This window comes from Lonchura striata, chromosome 16 (genome assembly GCF_050655825.1).
Source record: "Lonchura striata isolate lonStrDom1 chromosome 16, ASM5065582v1, whole genome shotgun sequence".
NCBI lineage: Eukaryota > Metazoa > Chordata > Aves > Passeriformes > Estrildidae > Lonchura > Lonchura striata.
Genome location: NC_140718.1, coordinates 5,845,017 through 5,864,143, shown reverse-complemented (window position 1 = coordinate 5,864,143; position 19,127 = coordinate 5,845,017). Strand labels below are relative to the sequence as shown.

At 55.5% G+C, this 19,127-nt stretch overlaps 1 protein-coding gene across 14 annotated transcripts; it reads left to right on the top strand.

Moving 5' to 3' along the window:
• The first annotated feature begins 2,886 nt into the window (after positions 1–2,886).
• Positions 2,887–18,191, top strand: THOC6 (THO complex subunit 6). Of its 14 annotated transcripts, none has more exons than XR_014958750.1 (14): positions 2,887–3,047; positions 3,135–3,199; positions 4,755–4,858; positions 6,192–6,229; positions 8,120–8,168; positions 9,982–10,053; positions 11,866–11,968; positions 12,736–12,785; positions 14,319–14,381; positions 15,554–15,664; positions 16,043–16,171; positions 17,868–17,986; positions 18,038–18,058; positions 18,100–18,191. XR_014958750.1 is itself a non-coding variant. In XM_085593649.1 (14 exons), exons 1-12 carry the CDS (start codon positions 2,911–2,913, stop codon positions 17,949–17,951), a joined length of 1,005 nt encoding a protein of 334 aa, XP_085449775.1. In that variant the 5' UTR covers positions 2,887–2,910; the 3' UTR covers positions 17,952–17,966; positions 18,028–18,058; positions 18,100–18,191. The 14 variants fall into 14 exon arrangements, 7 of the variants coding, with proteins under 7 accessions (XP_085449775.1, XP_085449773.1, XP_085449774.1 ...); XR_014958751.1 differs by having other exon boundaries at positions 18,038–18,079; positions 18,110–18,191; XR_014958755.1 differs by lacking the exons at positions 18,038–18,058; positions 18,100–18,191 and adding exons at positions 16,440–16,953; positions 17,117–17,414 and having other exon boundaries at positions 17,868–18,017.
• Positions 18,192–19,127: the final 936 nt, after the last annotated feature.

Sequence of the window (19,127 nt, the reverse complement as noted above, 5' to 3'; positions counted from 1 at the left end):
GATCCCGCCTTGGCCCCGCCCCTCTGGAATTTCCCCGTTTTTCCCATTTCCTCCCATTTTTTCCCCCCGTTTTTCCCAATTTCGCCGTTTTTCGCCCCAAACCTGAGCCCGTTCCCGCTGCAGCCCCTCCCCCATCCCCGTTTCTCCCAATTTTTCCCAATTTCGCCGTTTTTCGCCCCAAACCTGAGCCCGTTCCCGCTGCAGCCCCTCCCCCATCCCCGTTTTTTCCCGTTTTTCCCAATTTCGCCGCTTTTCGCCCCAAACCTGAGCCCGTTCCCGCTGCAGCCCCTCCCCCATCCCCGTTTTTTCCCGTTTTTCCCCAATTTCGCCGTTTTTGGCCCCAAACCTGAGCCCGTTCCCGCTGCAGCCCCTCCCCCATCCCCGTTTTTTCCCGTTTTTTCCCGTTTTTCCCAATTTCGCCGTTTTTCGCCCCAAACCTGAGCCCGTTCCCGCTGCAGCCCCTCCCCCATCCCCGTTTTTTCCCGTTTTTCCCAATTTCGCCGTTTTTCGCCCCAAACCTGAGCCCGTTCCCGCTGCAGCCCCTCCCCCATCCCCGTTTTTTCCCGTTTTTCCCAATTTCGCCGTTTTTCGCCCCAAACCTGAGCCCGTTCCCGCTGCAGCCCCTCCCCCATCCCCGTTTTTTCCCGTTTTTCCCAATTTCGCCGCTTTTCGCCCCAAACCTGAGCCCGTTCCCGCTGCAGCCCCTCCCCCATCCCCGTTTTTTCCCGTTTTTCCCCAATTTCGCCCTTTTTCGCCCCAAACCTGAGCCCGTTCCCGCTGCAGCCCCTCCCCCATCCCCGTTTTTTCCCGTTTTTCCCAATTTCGCCGTTTTTCGCCCCAAACCTGAGCCCGTTCCCGCTGCAGCCCCTCCCCCATCCCCGTTTTTTCCCGTTTTTCCCAATTTCGCCGTTTTTCGCCCCAAACCTGAGCCCGTTCCCGCTGCAGCCCCTCCCCCATCCCCGTTTTTCCCCGTTTTTCCCAATTTCGCCGTTTTTCGCCCCAAACCTGAGCCCGTTCCCGCTGCAGCCCCTCCCCCATCCCGGTTTTTTCCCGTTTTTCCCAATTTTGCCGTTTTTCGCCCCAAACCTGAGCCCGTTCCCGCTGTAGCCGTGGTCGTGCTGGGCCGGCAGCGCCCGCAGCCGCGCCGCCGCCGCCGCCTCCGACAGACCCTGCTTGGGCAGCCGCGGCCTGCCGCAAAAACCAGTTCAAACCAGTACGGACCAGTCCGGACCAGTAACAAACCAGTACGGACCAGTACGGACCAGTAACAAACCGATAGAAACCAGTACACACCAGTACGGACCAGTTCAAACCAGTACAAACCAGTAATAAACCAATACAAACCAGTAACAAACCAGTACAGACCAGTACAAACCAGTAACAAACCAATAGAAACCAGTATGGACCAGTACAGACCAGTTCAAACCAGTACAAACCAGTAATAAACCAGTATGGACCAGTATAGACTGATCCCAGTTCCTCCCAGTTTATCCCAGTCCCTCCCAGTCCCTCCCAGTTCCTCCCAGTCCCTCCCAGTTCCCTCCCAGTTTATCCCAGTTCCCTCCCAGTCCCTCCCAGTTCCCTCCCAGTTTATCCCAGTCCCCTCCCAGTCCATCCCAGTCCCTCCCAGTCCCTCCCAGTTCCCTCCCAGTTTATCCCAGTCCCCTCCCAGTTCCCTCCCAGTTCCCTCCCATTTCCCTCCCAGTTCCCTCCCAGTTCCTCCCAGTTCCCTCCCAGTTCCCTCCCAGTTCCCTCCCAGTTCCCTCCCATTTCCCTCCCAGTTCCCTCCCAGTCCCTCCCAGTTCCCTCCCAGTTCCCTCCCAGTTCCCTCCCAGTCCCTCCCAGTTCCCTCCCAGTCCCTCCCAGTTCATCCCAGTTCCCTCCCAGTTCCCTCCCAGTTCCATCCCAGTCCCTCCCAATCCCTCCCAGTCCCTCCCAGTCCCTCCCAGTTCCCTCCCAGTTTATCCCAGTCCCCTCCCAGTCCCTCCCAGTTCCCTCCCAGTCCCTCCCATTTCCCTCCCAGTTCCTCCCAGTTCCATCCCAGTTCCCTCCCAGTCCCTCCCAGTTTATCCCAGTTCCTCCCAGTATAACCCAGTCCCTCCCAGTTCCCTCCCAGTCCATCCCAGTCCCTCCCATTTCCCTCCCAGTTCCCTCCCAGTCCCTCCCAGTCTCTCCCAGTTCCCTCCCAGTTCATCCCAGTTCCATCCCAGTCCCTCCCAGTCCCTCCCAGTCCCTCCCAGATCATCCCAGTTCCATCCCAGTCCCTCCCAGTCCCTCCCAGTTTATCCCAGTTCCATCCCAGTCCCTCCCAGTCCCTCCCAGTTTATCCCAGTCCCTCCCAGTTCCCTCCCAGTCCATCCCAGTTCCATCCCAGTTCCCTCCCAGTCCATCCCAGTTTCATCCCAGTCTATCCCAGTCCATCCCAGTCCATCCCAGTTCCCTCCCAGTATAAACCAGTCCCCCCAGTGCCCCTCACCCCTCGCACTGGGCCGGTCTCCGTTTCTCGCCGGGCGCGGGGGGCCGCGGGGGAGCCCTGGGGGGGACCAGAGGAGGCTCAGGCAGCCCCGAACTCCCCAGAAATCCCCAAACCCGCCCGGATTGCCCCAAAATCCCGGGAATTCCCCCCAAAAACGCCGCTCACCCCGCGCCGCCGCCGCGCGCCGCCTCCATCCGGGCACTTCCGGTGAGCGCGGCCGGAAAAACTCCAACTCCCGGCGCGCCCCGCGCCGCTTCCTTTCGACCACTTCCGGCGAGCGGGACCGGAAGGACTGCATCTCCCGGCACGCCCCGCGCGCCGAACAGGAAGCGGAGCGCCACGAAACCGGAAGCGGAGCGCCGCGCAACCGGAAGCGGAGCCGCAGAACCGGAAGCGGAGGCCGCGCAACCGGAAGCGGAGGTGCCGGGGGCGACATGGCGCTGCCGTCGCCGTCGGGCGGCGTGCGGCGGGCGCGGCAGCTGCTGCACGTGTCGGTGCTGGCGCAGAGCGCGGCGCCCTGCGGCCGCTTCCTGGCGGCCGGCAACGACTTCGGGGAGATCGCCATCTTCGGGTGCGCCGGTGGCGATAACGGGAGGGGAGGGGGGGAGGGGAGGGATGTCGCGATAGAGCCGCCCCCTCCCCTCCCCTCCCCCCCCAGGCTGTCGGCGGCGCTGAGCGCGGAGGCCAAGGAGGAGAACCGGAGAGCGGTGGCGGTGGTGAGGGGTGAGGGAAACTGAGGCACGGGGGGATGGGGGGGCCTGGGGGGGGACTGGGAGGGGCTGGGAGGGACTGGGAGGGACTGGGAGGGAACTGGGAGGGACTGGGAGGGACTGGGAGGGACTGGGGGGGAACTGGGAGGGACTGGGAGGGACTGGGAGGGACTGGGATGGACTGGGATAAACTGGGAGGGAACTGGGAGGGACTGGGAGGGACTGGGGGGGACTGGGATAAACTGGGAGGGAACTGGGATAAACTGGGAGGGACTGGGAGGGACTGGGAGGGACTGGGAGGGACTGGGATGGACTGGGATAAACTGGGAGGGACTGGGAGGGAACTGGGATGGACTGGGAGGGACTGGGATAAACTGGGAGGGAACTGGGATGGACTGGGAGGGACTGGGATAAACTGGGAGGGAACTGGGATGAACTGGGAGGGAACTGGGAGAGACTGGGATAAACTGGGAGGGAAATGGGACAAACTGGGATGAACTGGGAGGGACTGGGAGGGAACTGGGAGAGACTGGGATAAACTGGGAGGGAACTGGGATGAACTGGGAGGGACTGGGATGGAACTGGGAGAGACTGGGATGGACTGGGAGGGAACTGGGGGGGTCTGGGGGGAACTGGGACTAGTTTATACTGGTTTGTAATGGTCTACAATGGTTTATAGTAGTTCATACTGGTTTGTACTGGTTCATACTGGTCTGGGCTGGTCCGTACTGGTCTGTACTGGTTTATACTGGTCCGTACTGGTCCATACTGGTCCGTACTGGTCCATACTGGTCCGTACTGGTCCGTACTGGTCCATACTGGTCCGTACTGGTCCATACTGCTCCATACTGGTCCGTACTGGTCCACACTGGTCCGTACTGGTCCGTACTGGTTTATACTGGTCCATACTGGTCCATACTGGTCCATACTGGTCCATACTGGTCCATACTGGTCCGTACTGGTCCGTACTGGTCTGTACTGGTCCATACTGGTCCACACTGGTCCATACTGGTCCGTACTGGTCCATACTGGTCCGTACTGGTCCGTACTGGTCCATACTGCTCCATACTGGTCCATACTGGTCCATACTGGTCTGTACTGGTCCATACTGGTCCATACTGGTCCATACTGGTCTGTACTGGTCCGTACTGGTCCATACTGGTCCATACTGGTCCATACTGGTCCGTACTGGTCCATACTGGTCCATACTGGTCCATACGGGTCCGTACTGGTTTATACTGGTCCATACTGGTCTATACTGGTCCGTACTGGTTTATACTGGTCCATACTGGTCCATACTGGTCCGTACTGGTCCATACTGGTCCGTACTGGTCCATACTGGTCCGTACTGGTCCATACTGGTCTGCACTGGCCCACACTGGTCCATACTGGTCCATACTGGTCCTTACTGGTCCATACTGGTCCATACTGGTCCATACTGGTTTCTACTGGTCCATACTGGTCCATACTGGTCCGTACTGGTCCGTACTGGTCCGTACTGGTCCATACTGGTCCATACTGGTCCGTACTGGTCCGTACTGGTCCGTACTGGTCCGTACTGGTCCCAGCCCACAGCGGCCCCGTTTACTCGCTGGCCTCGACCGAGCGGCTCCTCCTGAGCGGCAGCGACGGCGAAATCCGGGCCTGGGCCTGGGCCGAGCTGGGCCGCAAGGTGGGCCCAAAATCCCCCCAATTCACCCCAAAATTCACCCAAAAATCATCCCAAAAACCAGCCTGAAATACCCCAAAATCCCGCAAATTCACCCCAAAAACCACCCCAAAAACCAGCCTGAAATACCCCAAAATCCCGCAAATTCACCCCAAAAACCAGCCTGAAATATCCCAAAATCACCCCAAAAAACTGCCTGAAATACCCCAAAATCACCCCAAAAAACACCCCAAAACCCAGCCTGAAATACCCCAAATTCACCCCAAAAACCAGCCTGAAATATCCCAAATTCACCCCAAAACCCACCCCAAAAACCAGCCTGAAATACCCCAAAATCACCCCAAAACCCACCCCAAAAACCAGCCTGAAATACCCCAAAATCACCCCAAAAAATGCCCTAAAAACCAGCCTGAAATACCCCAAATTCACCCCAAAAACCAGCCTGAAATATCCCAAAATCACCCCCAAATTCACCCCAAAAACCAGCCTGAAATCCCCCAAATTCACCCCAAAATTCACCCCAAAAACCAGCCTGAAATCCCCCGAATTCACCCCAAAAACCAGCCTGAAATCCCCCCAATTCACCCCAAAACCCAGCCTGAAATACCCCAAAATCACCCCAAAAACCACCCCAAAAACCAGCCTGAAATATCCCAAATTCACCCCAAAAACCAGCCTGAAATCCCCCGAATTCACCCCAAATTCACCCCAAAAACCAGCCTGAAATATCCCAAATTCACCCCAAAAACCAGCCTGAAATACCCCGAATTCACCCCAAAAACCAGCCTGAAATATCCCAAATTCACCCCAAAAACCACCCCAAAATAACCCCAAATTCACAAAAAAAATTCACCCTAAAATTCACCGTGAAATATCCCAAAATTCACCCAAAATTCACCCCAAAAAAGGGAAATCCGGGCCTGGGGCTGGGCTGCAAGGTGGGACCCAAAATCCCCCAGATTCACCCCAAAATATCCCAAATTCACCCTAAAAACGTCCAAAATAATCCAAATTCACCTCGAGATATCCCAAAAAATCTCAAATTCACCCCAAAAAACACCCGAAACGTCCCAAATTCACCCAAGATCGGCAAAATTCACCCCAAAAATCTCAAATTCACCCCAAAACCACCCAAAATGTCCGAAATTCACCCAAATCGGCAAAATTCACCCCAAAAGCACCAAAATTCACCCCAAAAATGGCAAAATTCACCCAAATTCACCCCAAAAATGGCAAAATTCACCCCAAGATAACCCAAAAACACCCCAAATCCCCCAAATTTCCCCAAATTTTCCCAAATTTTCCCGAATTTTCCCAAATTTTCCCGAATCCCCAGGGCTGCCGGGAGCTCTGGACGCGGCGCCCGCCCTGCAGGTACCAAAATCCGGAATTTTGGGCAATTTTGGGGGGATTTGGGGGATTTTGGGGGATTTTGGGGGATTTTGGGGGATTTGGGGGAATTTTGGGGGATTTTGGGGGATTTTGGGGAATTTTGGGGGGATTTGGAGGGATTTTGGGGAATTTTGGGGAATTTTGGGGAATTTTGGGGAATTTTGGGGGGATTTTGGGGGATTTTGGGGAATTTTGGGGGGATTTGGAGGGAATTTTGGGGAATTTTGGGGGATTTTGGGGAATTTTGGGGAATTTTGGGGGATTTTGGGGAATTTTGGGGAATTTTGGGGGGATTTGGAGGGAATTTTGGGGGATTTTGGGGAATTTTGGGGGGATTTTGGGGGGATTTGGGGAATTTGGGGGAATTTTGGGGGAATTTTGGGGGATTTTGGGGAATTTTGGGGGGATGTTAGGGTTTTTGGGGAACCTGGAGGATTTTTTGGGGATTTTGGGGGAATTTTAGGGGTTTTTTGGGTTTCTTGGGGGATTTGGGGGATTTGGGTGCGTTTTGGGGGGATTTTGGGGGGATTTGGGGATATTTTGGGGTGATTTTGGGGAATATTTTGGGGATATTTTGGGGTGATTTTGGGGTGGTTTTGGGGGATATTTTGGGGGGGATTTTGGGGTGATTTTGGGGTGGTTTTTGGGATATTTTGGGGATATTTTGGGGTGGTTTTGGGGATATTTTGGGGATATTTTGGGGTGGTTTTGGGGATATTTTGGGGTGGTTTTGGGGATATTTTGGGGTGGTTTTGGGGGATATTTTGGGGTGGTTTTGGGGGATATTTTGGGGTGGTTTTGGGGGATATTTTGGGGATATTTTGGGGGGGTTTTGGGGATATTTTGGGGTGGTTTTGGGGATATTTTGGGGTGGTTTTGGGGGATATTTTGGGGTGGTTTTGGGGGATATTTTGGGGTGGTTTTGGGGGATATTTTGGGGATATTTTGGGGGGGTTTTGGGGATATTTTGGGGTGGTTTTGGGGATATTTTGGGGTGGTTTTGGGGGATATTTTGGGGATATTTTGGGGTGGTTTTGGGGATATTTTGGGGTGGTTTTGGGGACATTTTGGGGTGGTTTTGGGGGATATTTTGGGGGATATTTTGGGGATATTTTGGGGAATATTTTGGGGATATTTTGGGGTGATTTTGGGGATATTTTGGGGATATTTTGGGGATATTTTGGGGTGGTTTTGGGGATATTTTGGGGTGGTTTTGGGGGATATTTTCGGGTGGTTTTGGGGATATTTTGGGGTGGTTTTGGGGATATTTTGGGGGGGTTTTGGGGATATTTTGGGGGGGTTTTGGGGGGTCTCGGGGGATATTTTGGGGATATTTTCGGGTGGTTTTGGGGATATTTTCGGGTGGTTTTGGGGATATTTTGGGGATGTTTTGGGGATATTTTGGGGTGGTTTTGGGGATATTTTGGGATGGTTTTGGGGATATTTTGGGATGGTTTTGGGGATATTTTGGGGATATTTTGGGGATATTTTGGGGATATTTTGGGGGGGATTTTGGGGATATTTTGGGGTGATTTTGGGGGATGTTTTGGGGTGGTTTTGGGGGATATTTTGGGGATATTTTGGGGGGGTTTTGGGGATGTTTTGGGGTGATTTTGGGAGATATTTTGGGGGGGTTTTGGGGATGTTTGGGGGATATTTTGGGGTGGTTTTGGGGATATTTTGGGGTGGTTTTGGGGATATTTTGGGGTGGTTTTGGGGATATTTTGGGGTGGTTTTGGGGATATTTTGGGGTGGTTTTGGGGATATTTTGGGGTGGTTTTGGGGGATATTTTGGGGGATATTTTGGGGATATTTTGGGGTGGTTTTGGGGGGTCTCGGGGGTCCGGACCCCCCAGTTCTGCCCCTCCCCAGGAGCAGCCTGGAGGTGCCGGAGATCAACGGGCTGGAGGTGAACCAGAGGGTGAGGGGGGGTCCCGGGACCCCAAAAACCCCAAAAACTTCCCAAAAACCTTCCCAAAAACCCCCAAAAACCTTCCCAAAATTAACCCCAAAACCTCCCCTAGAAAAACCCCAAAAACCTTCCCAAAATTAACACCAAAACCCCCGGAACGCGCCCCAAAAACCCCCAAAAACCTTCCCAAAAACCCCCAAAAACCTTCCCAAAATTAACCCCAAAAACCTTCCCAAAATTAACCCCAAAATCTTCCCAAAAAAAAACCGAAAACCTCCCCAAAAACCCCCAAAACCTTCCCAAAATTAACCCCAAAATCTTCCCCAAAAAAACCCCAAAATCTCCCCAAAAACCCCCAAAACCTTCCCAAAATTAACCCCAAAATCTTCCCCAAAAAAAACCCAAAACCTCCCCAAAAAAACCCAAAAATCTTCCCAAAATTAACCCCAAAAACCTTCCCAAAAAAACCCTAAAAACCCCTAAACCTGCCTCAGAAAAACCCCCAAAAAACTTCCCCTAAAAACCCCAAAACTTCCCAAAATTAACCCCAAAAACCTTCCCCAAAAAACCCAAAAACTTCCCAAAATTAACCCAAAAACTCTTCCCCAAAAAAAACCCCAAAAACCTTCCCTGGGGGGGATTTTTTGGGGATTTTGAGGGGAATTTTTGGGGGGTTTTTGTGGGATTTTGGGGAAAATTTTGGGAGGTTTTTTGTGGGATTTTGGGGAAAATTTTGGGAGGTTTTTTGTGGGATTTTGGGGGTTTTTTTGGGGGATTTTTGTGGAATTTTTGGGGGGAATTTTTGGGGTTTTTTTTGCGGGATTTTGGGGAAAATCTTGGGAGGTTTTTTGTGGGATTTTGGGGGGAATTTTGGGAGGTCTTCTGTAGGATTTTGGGGGGAATTTTGGGGGTTCTTTTGCGGGATTTTGGGGGGTTTTTTGGGGGATTTTGGGGGGAATTTTGCGGGATCTTGGGGAGAATTTTGGGGGTTTTTTTTCAGGATTTTGGGGAGTTTTTTGCGGGATTTTGGGGTTTTTTGGGGGGATTTTGGGGGTTTTCTTTGCGGGATTTTGGGGGTATTTTTGGGGGATTTTGAGGGGTTTTTTGCGGGATTTTTTGGGGGGTTTTTGGGGGATTTTTTTGCGGGATTTTGGGGGTTCTTTTGGGGTTTTTTTTGGGGATTTTGGGGGTTTTCTTGCGGGATTTTGGGGGTTCTTTTGGGGTTTTTTTTTTGCGGGATTTTGGGGTTTTTTCTTGCGGGATTTTGGGGGTTCTTTTGGGGTTTTTTTTGTGGGATTTTGGGGTTTTCTTGCGGGATTTTGGGGTTTTTTTGGGGGTTTTTTTTGCGGGATTTTGGGGGAGTTTTTGCGGGATTTTGGGGGGGTTTTTTGCGAAATTTTGGGGTTTTTTTGGGGGTTTTTTTGCGCGATTTTGGGGGAGTTTTTGCGGGATTTTGGGGGGTTTTTTGCGGGATTTTGGGGGTTTTTTGGGGGGTTTTTTTGCAGGATTTTGGGGGTTCTTTTGGGGTTTTTTTTTGCGGGATTTTGGGGTTTTGTTGGGGTTTTTTTTTTTGCGGTATTTTGGGGTTTTCTTGCGGGATTTTGGGGGTTTTTTGGGGGGTTTTTTTGCGGGATTTTGGGGGTTCTTTTGGGGTTTTTTTTTTGCGGGATTTTGGGGTTTTCTTGCGGGATTTTGGGGTTTTTTTGGGGGTTTTTTTTGCGGGATTTTGGGGTTTTTTGGGGGGTTTTTTTGCAGGATTTTGGGGTTATTTTGGGGTATTTTGGGGGCGCTGCGGGCCGCCCCCAGCTGCAGTTCCCGGCAGGAGCACTGGGCGGCGCTGGCGGGCGGGGACGGCGCCGTGCGCGTGCTGGACCTGGAGAGCGGCGCCTTCACCGTGAGCGGCGGGGCGGGATTTGGGGCAAAAACGGCCGAATTTGGGCAAAAACGGCCGAATTTGGGCAAAACGGGAAACTGGGGTGTGGGGAGCATTGGGGGAGTTTGGGATTTGGGGCAAAAACGGCCAAATTTGGGCAAAACGGGAAACTGGGGAGGTGGGGAGACAGGGAGCATTGGGGAGTTTGGGATTTGGGGCAAAAACGACCGAATTTGGGCAAAAACGGGAAACCTGGGGTGTGGGGAGCGTTGGGGGAGTTTGGGATTTGGGGCAAAAACGGCCGAATTTGGGCAAAACGGGAAACCTGGGGTGTGGGGATGCAGGCAGCATTGGGGGAGTTTGGGATTTGGGGCAAAAATGGCTGAATTTGGGCAAAAACGGCCGAATTTGGGCAAAAACGGCCGAATTTGGGCAAAAACGGCCGAATTTGGGCAAAAACGGGAAACCCGGGAGGTGGGGAGACAGGGAGCATTGGGAGAGTTTGGGATTTGGGGCAAAAACGACCGAATTTGGGCAAAAACGGGAAACCGGGGAGGTGGGGAGACAGGGAGCATTGGGGGAGTTTGGGATTTGGGGCAAAAACGGCCAAATTTGGGCAAAATGGGAAACTGGGGAGGTGGGGGGACAGGGAGCCTTGGGGAGTTTGGGATTTGGGGCAAAAACGGCCAAATTTGGGCAAAATGGGAAACTGGGGAGGTGGGGGGACAGGGAGCCTTGGGGAGTTTGGGATTTGGGGCAAAAACGGCCAAATTTGGGCAAAATGGGAAACTGGGGAGGTGGGGAGCATTGGGGGAGTTTGGGATTTGGGGCAAAAACGGCCGAATTTGGGCAAAATGGGAAACCCGGGTGTGCGGGGAGCCTTGGGGGAGTTCGGGATTTGGGGCAAAAACGGCCGAATTTGGGCAAAAACGGGAAACCCAGGGGTGGGGGGAGCCTTGGGGGAACTGGGGGGATTTGGGGCAAAAACGGCCGAATTCGGGCAAAACGGGAAACCGGGGAGGAGGGGAGCCTTGGGGGAGTTCAGGGGGATTTGGGAAAAATGCGGAATTTGGGGGAAAAACGGCCGAATTTGGGCAAAAACGGAAACCCAGGGGTGCGGGGAGACAGGGAGCCTTGGGGGAACTGGGGGGATTTGGGAAAAATGCGGAATTTGGGGGAAATTCCGGGGGTTTTGGGGCAGTTTGGGGTGGTTTGGGGGTAATTTTGGGGCAGTTTTGGGGGTGATTTTGGGGATGATTTTGGGGATAGTTTTGGGATGGTTTTGGGGATGATTTTGGGGATAGTTTTGGGATGGATTTGGGGTGATTTTGGGGAGATTTTGGGGATGATTTTGGGGAGATTTTGGGGTGATTTTGGGATGATTTTGGGGGTGATTTTGGGGCAGTTTTGGGGGAGATTTTGGGGATAGTTTTGGGATGGATTTGGGGTGATTTTGGAGGTGATTTAGGGGCGGTTTTTGGGGCAGTTTGGGGGTGGTTTTTGGGGTAATTTTGGGGAGATTTTGGGGCGGTTTTGGGGGTGATTTGGGGATGATTTTGGGGGTGATTTTGGGGCGGTTCTGGGGATAGTTTTGGGATGGATTTGGGGTGATTTTGGGGAGATTTAGGGGCAGTTTGGGGTGGTTTTGGGGTCGTTTTGGGGGGGCTTGGGGCGATTTTTGGGGTCGTTTCTGGGGTGGTTTTGGGGTCGTTTCAAGGCGGTTTTGGGGTGGTTTGGGGCGGTTTTTGGGGTCGTTTCTGGGGTGATTTTTGGGTTGTTTCTGGGCTGGATTTTGGGGTGATTTGGGGCGGTTTTGGCTCATTTCCGGGGCAGCACGAGCTGCGGGGCCACCAGGACCTGGTGCACGTGGTGGCGCTGCGGGAGCAGCTCCCGCAGGTGCTCTCGGGGGGCGAGGACGGCACCGTGAGGCTCTGGGGTGAGCGGGCCCAAAATCCCCCAAAATCACCCAAAATCACCCCAAAATTACCCCAAAATCCACCCCCAAAACCCACCGTGAGGCTCTGGGGTGAGCGGGCCCAAAATCCCCCAAAATCACCCCAAAATCACCCCAAAACCCCCCAAAATCACCCCAAAATCCACCCCCAAAACCCACCGTGAGGCTCTGGGGTGAGCAGGCCCAAAACCCCCCAAAATCACCCCAAAATCACCCCAAAATCCCCCAAAATCACCCCAAAATCCCCCAAAATCACCCCAAAATCCAGCCCCAAAACCCACCGTGAGGCTCTGGGGTGAGCGGGCCCAAAATCCCCCAAAATCACCCCAAAATCACCCCAAAATCCCCCAAATCCCCCCAAAATCACCCCAAAATCACCCAAAATCACCCCAAAATCCCCCAAAATCCCCCAAATCACCCCAAAATCCCCCAAAGTCACCCCAAAATTCACTAAAAATCCCAAAATTACCCAAAAATAACCTCAAAATCCACTTCCCGACCCCCCCCACACCCAAATCCCCTCAAAAACCCCAAAAATGCCCCAAAAAACCCCAAAATTCCCCCAAAATGCCCCAAAAAACCCAAATTCCCCCCCAAAACCCCCCAAATTCCCCGAAAATGCCCCAAAAAACCCCAAATTTCCCCCAAAACGCCCCAAAAAAACCCAAATTCCCCCCCAAAACCCCCAAATTCCCCGAAAACGCCCCAAATTCCCCAAAATGCCCCAAAACGGCCGGAATTGCGCCCAGATCTCCGGACGGGCTCCCAGGTGCAGCTGATCGAGGTGCACAAATACCAGGTGGGGACTGGGACAAACTGGGATGGACTGGGAGGGACTGGGAGGGACTGGGAGGGACTGGGAGGGACTGGGAGGGACTGGGATAAACTGGGAGGGACTGGGATAAACTGGGAGGGACTGGGATGGACTGGGAGGGACTGGGATAAACTGGGAGGGAACTGGGAGGGACTGGGGGGGACTGGGAGGGAACTGGGATGAACTGGGAGGGACTGGGATGGACTGGGAGGGAACTGGGAGGGACTGGGACAAACTGGGATGAACTGGGAGGGAACTGGGATGAACTGGGATGGGACTGGGATGGACTGGGATGGACTGGGATGGACTGGGTCAAACTGGGATCAAACTGGGATGAAGTGGGAGGGACTGGGATGAACTGGGAGGGACTGGGAGGGAACTGTGAGGGACTGGGATGAACTGGGAGGGAACTGGGATGGACTGGGACAAACTGGGATCAAACTGGGAGGGACTGGGATGGACTGGGACAAACTGGGACAAGCTGGGATCAAACTGGGAGGGACTGGGAGAGACGGAGATGGACTGGGATGAACTGGGAGGGACTGGGAGGGAACTGGGATATACTGGGAGGGACTGGGATATACTGGGAGGGACTGGGAGAGACTGGGATGAACTGGGATAAACTGGGAGGGACTGGGGGGAACTGGGAGGGAACTGGGATAAACTGGGAGGGGATTGGGATGGACTGGGACCAAACTGGGAGAGACTGGGAGGGAACTGGGGGGGACTGGGACCAAACTGGGATCAAACTGGAACAAACATGGAGGGACTGGGAAGGAACTGGGATTAAACTGGGAGGGACTGGGACAAACTGGGGGGGACTGGGCAGGACTGGAATCAAACTGGGACAAACTTGGAGGGACTGGGACAAACTGGGACGCACTGGGAGGGGATTGTACTGGTCCGTACTGGTTCTAACTGGTCCGTGCTGGTTCTAACTGGTCCGTACTGGTTCTAACTGGTCCGTACCGGTTCTAACTGGTTCGTACTGGTTCTAACTGGTCTGTACTGGTTCTAACTGGTCCGTACTGGTTCTAACTGGTCCGTACCGGTTCTAACTGGTCTGTACTGGTTCGTATTGGTCCGTACTGGTTCTAACTGGTCCGTACTGGTTCTAACTGGTCCGTACCGGTTCTAACTGGTCCGTACCGGTTCTAACTGGTTCGTACTGGTCCATACTGGTTCGTACTGGTCCGTACTGGTCCTTACTGGTCCGTACTGGTTCTAACTGGTCCGTACTGGTTCTAACTGGTCCATACTGGTCCATACTGGTTCGTACTGGTCCGTACTGGTTCTAACTGGTCCATACTGGTTCTAACTGGTCCGTACTGGTTCTAACTGGTCCATACTGGTCCATACTGGTTCTAACTGGTCCGTACTGGTTCTAACTGGTCCGTACTTGTTCTAACTGGTTCTAACTGGTCCATGCTGGTTCTAACTGGTTCTAACTGGTCCATACTGGTCCGTACTGGTCCGTACTGGTCCATACTGGTTCTAACTGGTCCGTACTGGTTCCAGGAGTGCAGCCGTCCCCAGCTGGGCAAGTGGATTCGCTGTTTGGCCACCGAGAGCGACTGGATGGTGCGGGGGCGGGGCCTCAAAAGGGGTGGGGCCTCAGAAAATGGGCGGGGCTTCGACAATGGGGCGGGGCCTCAATAAAGGGGCGGGGCCTCAGAAAATGGGCGGAGCTTCGATAAATGGGCGGGGCCTCAGTAAAGGGGGCGGGTCAAAGCTAAGGGGCGGTGCCTCAAAAAGGGGCGAGGCCTCGACAAATGGGCGGGGCCTCAGTAAAGGGGGCGGAGTCAAAGCTAAGGGGGCGGGGCCTCAAAAGGGGCGGGGCTTGAGGGAAGGGGAGGGGTCTCAAAAAGGGGCGGGGCTTCGACAGAGGGGCGGGGCCTCAAAAGGGGACAGGTCAAAGCTAAGGGGGCGTGGCCTCAATAAAGGGGGCGTGGCCTCAGCAAAGGGGGCGTGGTCAAAGCTAAGGGGCGTGGCCTCAGCAAACAGGGCGTGGTCAAAGATAAGGGGGCGTGGCCTCAGCAAAGAGGGCGGGGTCTCAGCTAAGGGGCGGGGCTTGTGGAAAGGGGAGGGGCCTCGGCAATGGGGCGGGGCTAAATAGGAGAGGCGTTTATGGGAAAGGGGCGGGGCTAAAGATAAGGGGAGGGGCTTATCAAAGGGGGCGGGGCTAAAGATAAGGGGCTTATCAAAGGGGCGGGGCTAAAGATAAGGGGCTTATCAAAGGGGCGGGGCTAAAGATAAGGGGAGGGGTTATCAAAGGGGGCGGGGCTAAAGATAAGGGGAGGGGCTTATCAAAGGGGGCGGGGCTAAAGATAAGGGGGCTTATCAAAGGGGGCGGGGCTAAAGATAATGGGGGCTTATCTAAGGGGCGGGGCTAAAGATAAGGGGAGGGGTTATCAAAGGGGGCGGGGCTAAAGATAAGGGGAGGGGCTTACCAAAGGGGGAGGGGCTGAATAAAAAGGGGAGGGGCTTGAGGGAAGGGGAGGGGCCTCAGCAGAGGGGGCGTGGCTGAATAAAAGGGGAGGGGTTTCAGCAAAAGGGGCGGGGCTAAAGACGAGGGGAGGGGCTTATCAATGGGGAGGGGCTGAATAAAAAGGGGAGGGGTTTGAGTAAAAGGGGCGGGGCTAAAGACGAGGGGAGGGGCTTACCAAAGGGGGAGGGGCTGAATAAAAGGGGAGGGGCTTGAGGGAAGGGGCGAGGCCCCGCCCCCGGGGCGTGTCTGACCCACCTGGCCGCAGGTGTGCGGCGGCGGCCCCGCCCTGACGCTCTGGCACCTGCGCTCGGGGACGCCCACCACGGTGTTCGGGCTGGCGGCGCCGCAGCACCACGCGCTGTTCCACCAGGACCTGGTGAGCGGGGACCAGTATAAACCAGTATAAACCAGTATGGACCAGTGTAAGATGGTCTGTGCCCGGCCCAGCCCCGCCCAGTTTGGTCCCAGTCCCTCCCAGTCTGTCCCAGTAGCTCCCAGTTTGATCCCGGACCAACCCAGTTCCATCCCAGTTCCCTCCCAGTCTCTCCCAGTCTCTCCCAGTCTCTCCCAGTTCCCTCCCAGTCCCTCCCAGTTCCCTCCCAGTCCCTCCCAGTTCCCTCCCAATCCCTCCCAGTTTATCCCAGTTCCCCCAGTCACTCCCAGTTCCCCCCCAGTTCCCTCCCAGTCCCTCCCAGTTTGATCCCAGTTTGATCCCAGTCCCTCCCAGTTCGCCCAGTCACTCCCAGTCCCGCAGGTGCTGTCGGGGGGGGTCGGCCCCGCCCTTCACCTGCTGCAGCTCAGCGGGGACGTGCGGGGGAGGGTCCCGGTGTCGCCGCCGGCGCTGCGCAGCCTGTGCCTGCACCCGCGCTCACCTGAGCACCAGGTAACACACCTGGGCACACCTGGGACACACCTGAGACACACCTGAGCACACCTGAACCCATCCCTAACACACCTGAACCCATCCCATAAACCCACCCAATAACCCAGCGCAGCCTGTGCCTGCACCCGCGCTCACCTGAGCACCAGGTAACACACCTGAGCACACCTGGGCACACCTGAGCACACCTGAACCCATCCCTGACACACCTGAACCCATCCCATAAACCCAGCGCAGCCTGTGCCTGCACCCGCGCTCACCTGAGCACCAGGTAACCCAAAACTCACCTGGGCACACCTGAGACACACCTGAGCACATCCCTGACACACCTGAACCCATCCCATAAACCCACCCAATAACCCAGTGCAGCCTGTGCCTGCACCCGCGCTCACCTGAGCACCAGGTAACACACCTGGGCACACCTGGGCACACCTGAACCCATCCCTGACACACCTGAACCCATCCCATAAACCCACCCAATAACCCAGCGCAGCCTGTGCCTGCACCTGCGCTCACCTGAGCACCAGGTAACACACCTGAGCGCCAGGTAACACACCTGGGCACACCTGAGACACACCTGAGACACACCTGAACCCATCCCATAAACCCACCCAATAACCCAGCGCAGCCTGTGCCTGCACCCGCGCTCACCTGAGCACCAGGTAACACACCTGGGCACACCTGAGACACACCTGAGCACACCTGAACCCATCCCTGACACACCTGAACCCATCCCAATAACCCAGCGCAGCCTGTGCCTGCACCCGCGCTCACCTGAGCACCAGGTAACCCAAAACTCACCTGGGACACACCTGAGACACACCTGAGCACACCTGAACCCATCCCTGACACACCTGAACCCATCCCATAAACCCACCCAATAACCTAGCGCAGCCTGTGCCTGCACCCGCGCTCACCTGAGCACCAGGTAACACACCTGAGCACCAGGTAACACACCTGGGCACACCTGAGCACACCTGGGCACACCTGAACCCATCCCTGACACACCTGAGCACACCTGAACCCATCCCTGACACACCTGAACCCATCCCATAAACCCACCCAATAACCCAGCGCAGCCTGTGCCTGCACCCGCGCTCACCTGAGCGCCAGGTAACACACCTGGGCACACCTGGGACACACCTGAGCACACCTGAGCACACCTGAACCCATCCCTGACACACCTGAACCCATCTCATAAACCCAGCACAGCCTGTGCCTGCACCCGCGCTCACCTGAGCACCAGGTAACACACCTGAGCACCAGGTAACACACCTGGGCACACCTGAGACACACCTGGGCACACCTGAGCACACCTGAACCCATCCCTGACACACCTGAACCCATCCCAAACCCATCCCATAAACCCAGCGCAGCCTGTGCCTGCACCCGCGCTCACCTGAGCGCCAGGTAACACACCTGAGCACCAGGTAACACACCTGGGCACACCTGGGACACACCTGAACCCATCCCAAACCCGTCCCAAACCCACCTGGGCTCACCTGGGCCCATCCCAAACTCACCTGGGCCCATCCCAAACTCACCTGGGCCCATCCCAAACTCACCTGAGCCCATCCCAAACTCACCTGGGCCCATCCCAAACTCACCTGGGCTCACCTGGGCCCATCCCAAACTCACCTGGGCTCTCCCAGGTGGGCGTGGCCAGGTGAGGGCGTGTCTGACCCCGCCCCTCCCCCAGGTGCTGACGGTGGCCGGGAACAGCCCCAAAATCGACGTCTTCACCAACCTGGGCTACCGGGCGTTCTCGCTCACCTTCACCTGACACACCTGAGACCACCTGAGCTCACCTGGGGTTACCTGGACATCACCTGAGCTCACCTGAGCTCACCTGAGATCACCTGGGGTTACCTGGGGTTACCTGGACCTCACTTGAGCTCACCTGAGACTCACCTGGGCTCACCTGAGCTCACCTGAGCCCACCTGAGACTCACCTGAGCTCACCTGCCCCCCCCCCGGTTTGATACAAACCCGAATTTTGTACAAAAACCACCAAAATCCGAAACTTTTATTGGCGGGGTTTTTTTGGGGAGGGGAAGGGGCGGATTTTGGGGGATTTCGGGGCGGTTTTGGGTGATTTTGGGCGGTTTGGGGTGATTTTGGGCGATTTTGGGTGATTTTGGGCGGTTTGGGGTGATTTCAGGGTGGTTTTGGGGTGATTTTGGGGGGATTTTGGGGCGGTTTTGGGATGATTTTGGGCGATTTTGGGGGGGATTTCGGGGCGGTTTTGGCGCGATTTTGGGGGGATTTTGGGGGGTTTGGGGTGATTTTGGGGTGGTTTGGGGTATTTTGAGGCGATTTTGGGGCGGTTTGGGGTGATTTTGGGGTATTTTGAGGGGATTTTGGGGCTGTTTTGGGCTGATTTTGGGCGATTTTGGGTGATTTTGGGCGGTTTGGGGTGATTTCGGGGCGGTTTGGGGGGATTTTGGGCGGTTTGGGGTGATTTTGGGGTATTTTGAGGCGATTTTGGGGTATTTTGAGGCGGTTTTGGGCTGATTTTGGGCGGTTTTTGGGGGATTTTGGGGGGGATTTCGGGGCGGTTTTGGCGCGATTTTGGGGTGATTTTGGGGGTTTGGGGGTATTTTGAGGCGATTTTAGGGGGATTTTGGGGGATTTTGGGCGGTTTGGGGGATTTTGGGGTGATTTTGGGCGGTTTTGGGGGATTTTGGGGTATTTTGAGGCGATTTTGGGGGGGGTTGGGGGTGATTTTGGGGGGTTTGGGGTGATTTTGGGGTATTTTGAGGCGATTTTGGGGCGGTTTTGGGTGATTTTGGGCGGTTTTGGATCCTCCGGGGCGGCCGGAGCGGCGCGCGGGGAGCGCGGGAAGCGAAGCGCGGGAAGGCGGGACCGGAAGCGCGGTCAGGCAGGACCGGAAGCGCGGTCAGGCAGGACCGGAAGCGCGGGGAGCGCGCGGGCCGGCGGGACCGGAAGCCGCCTCAGC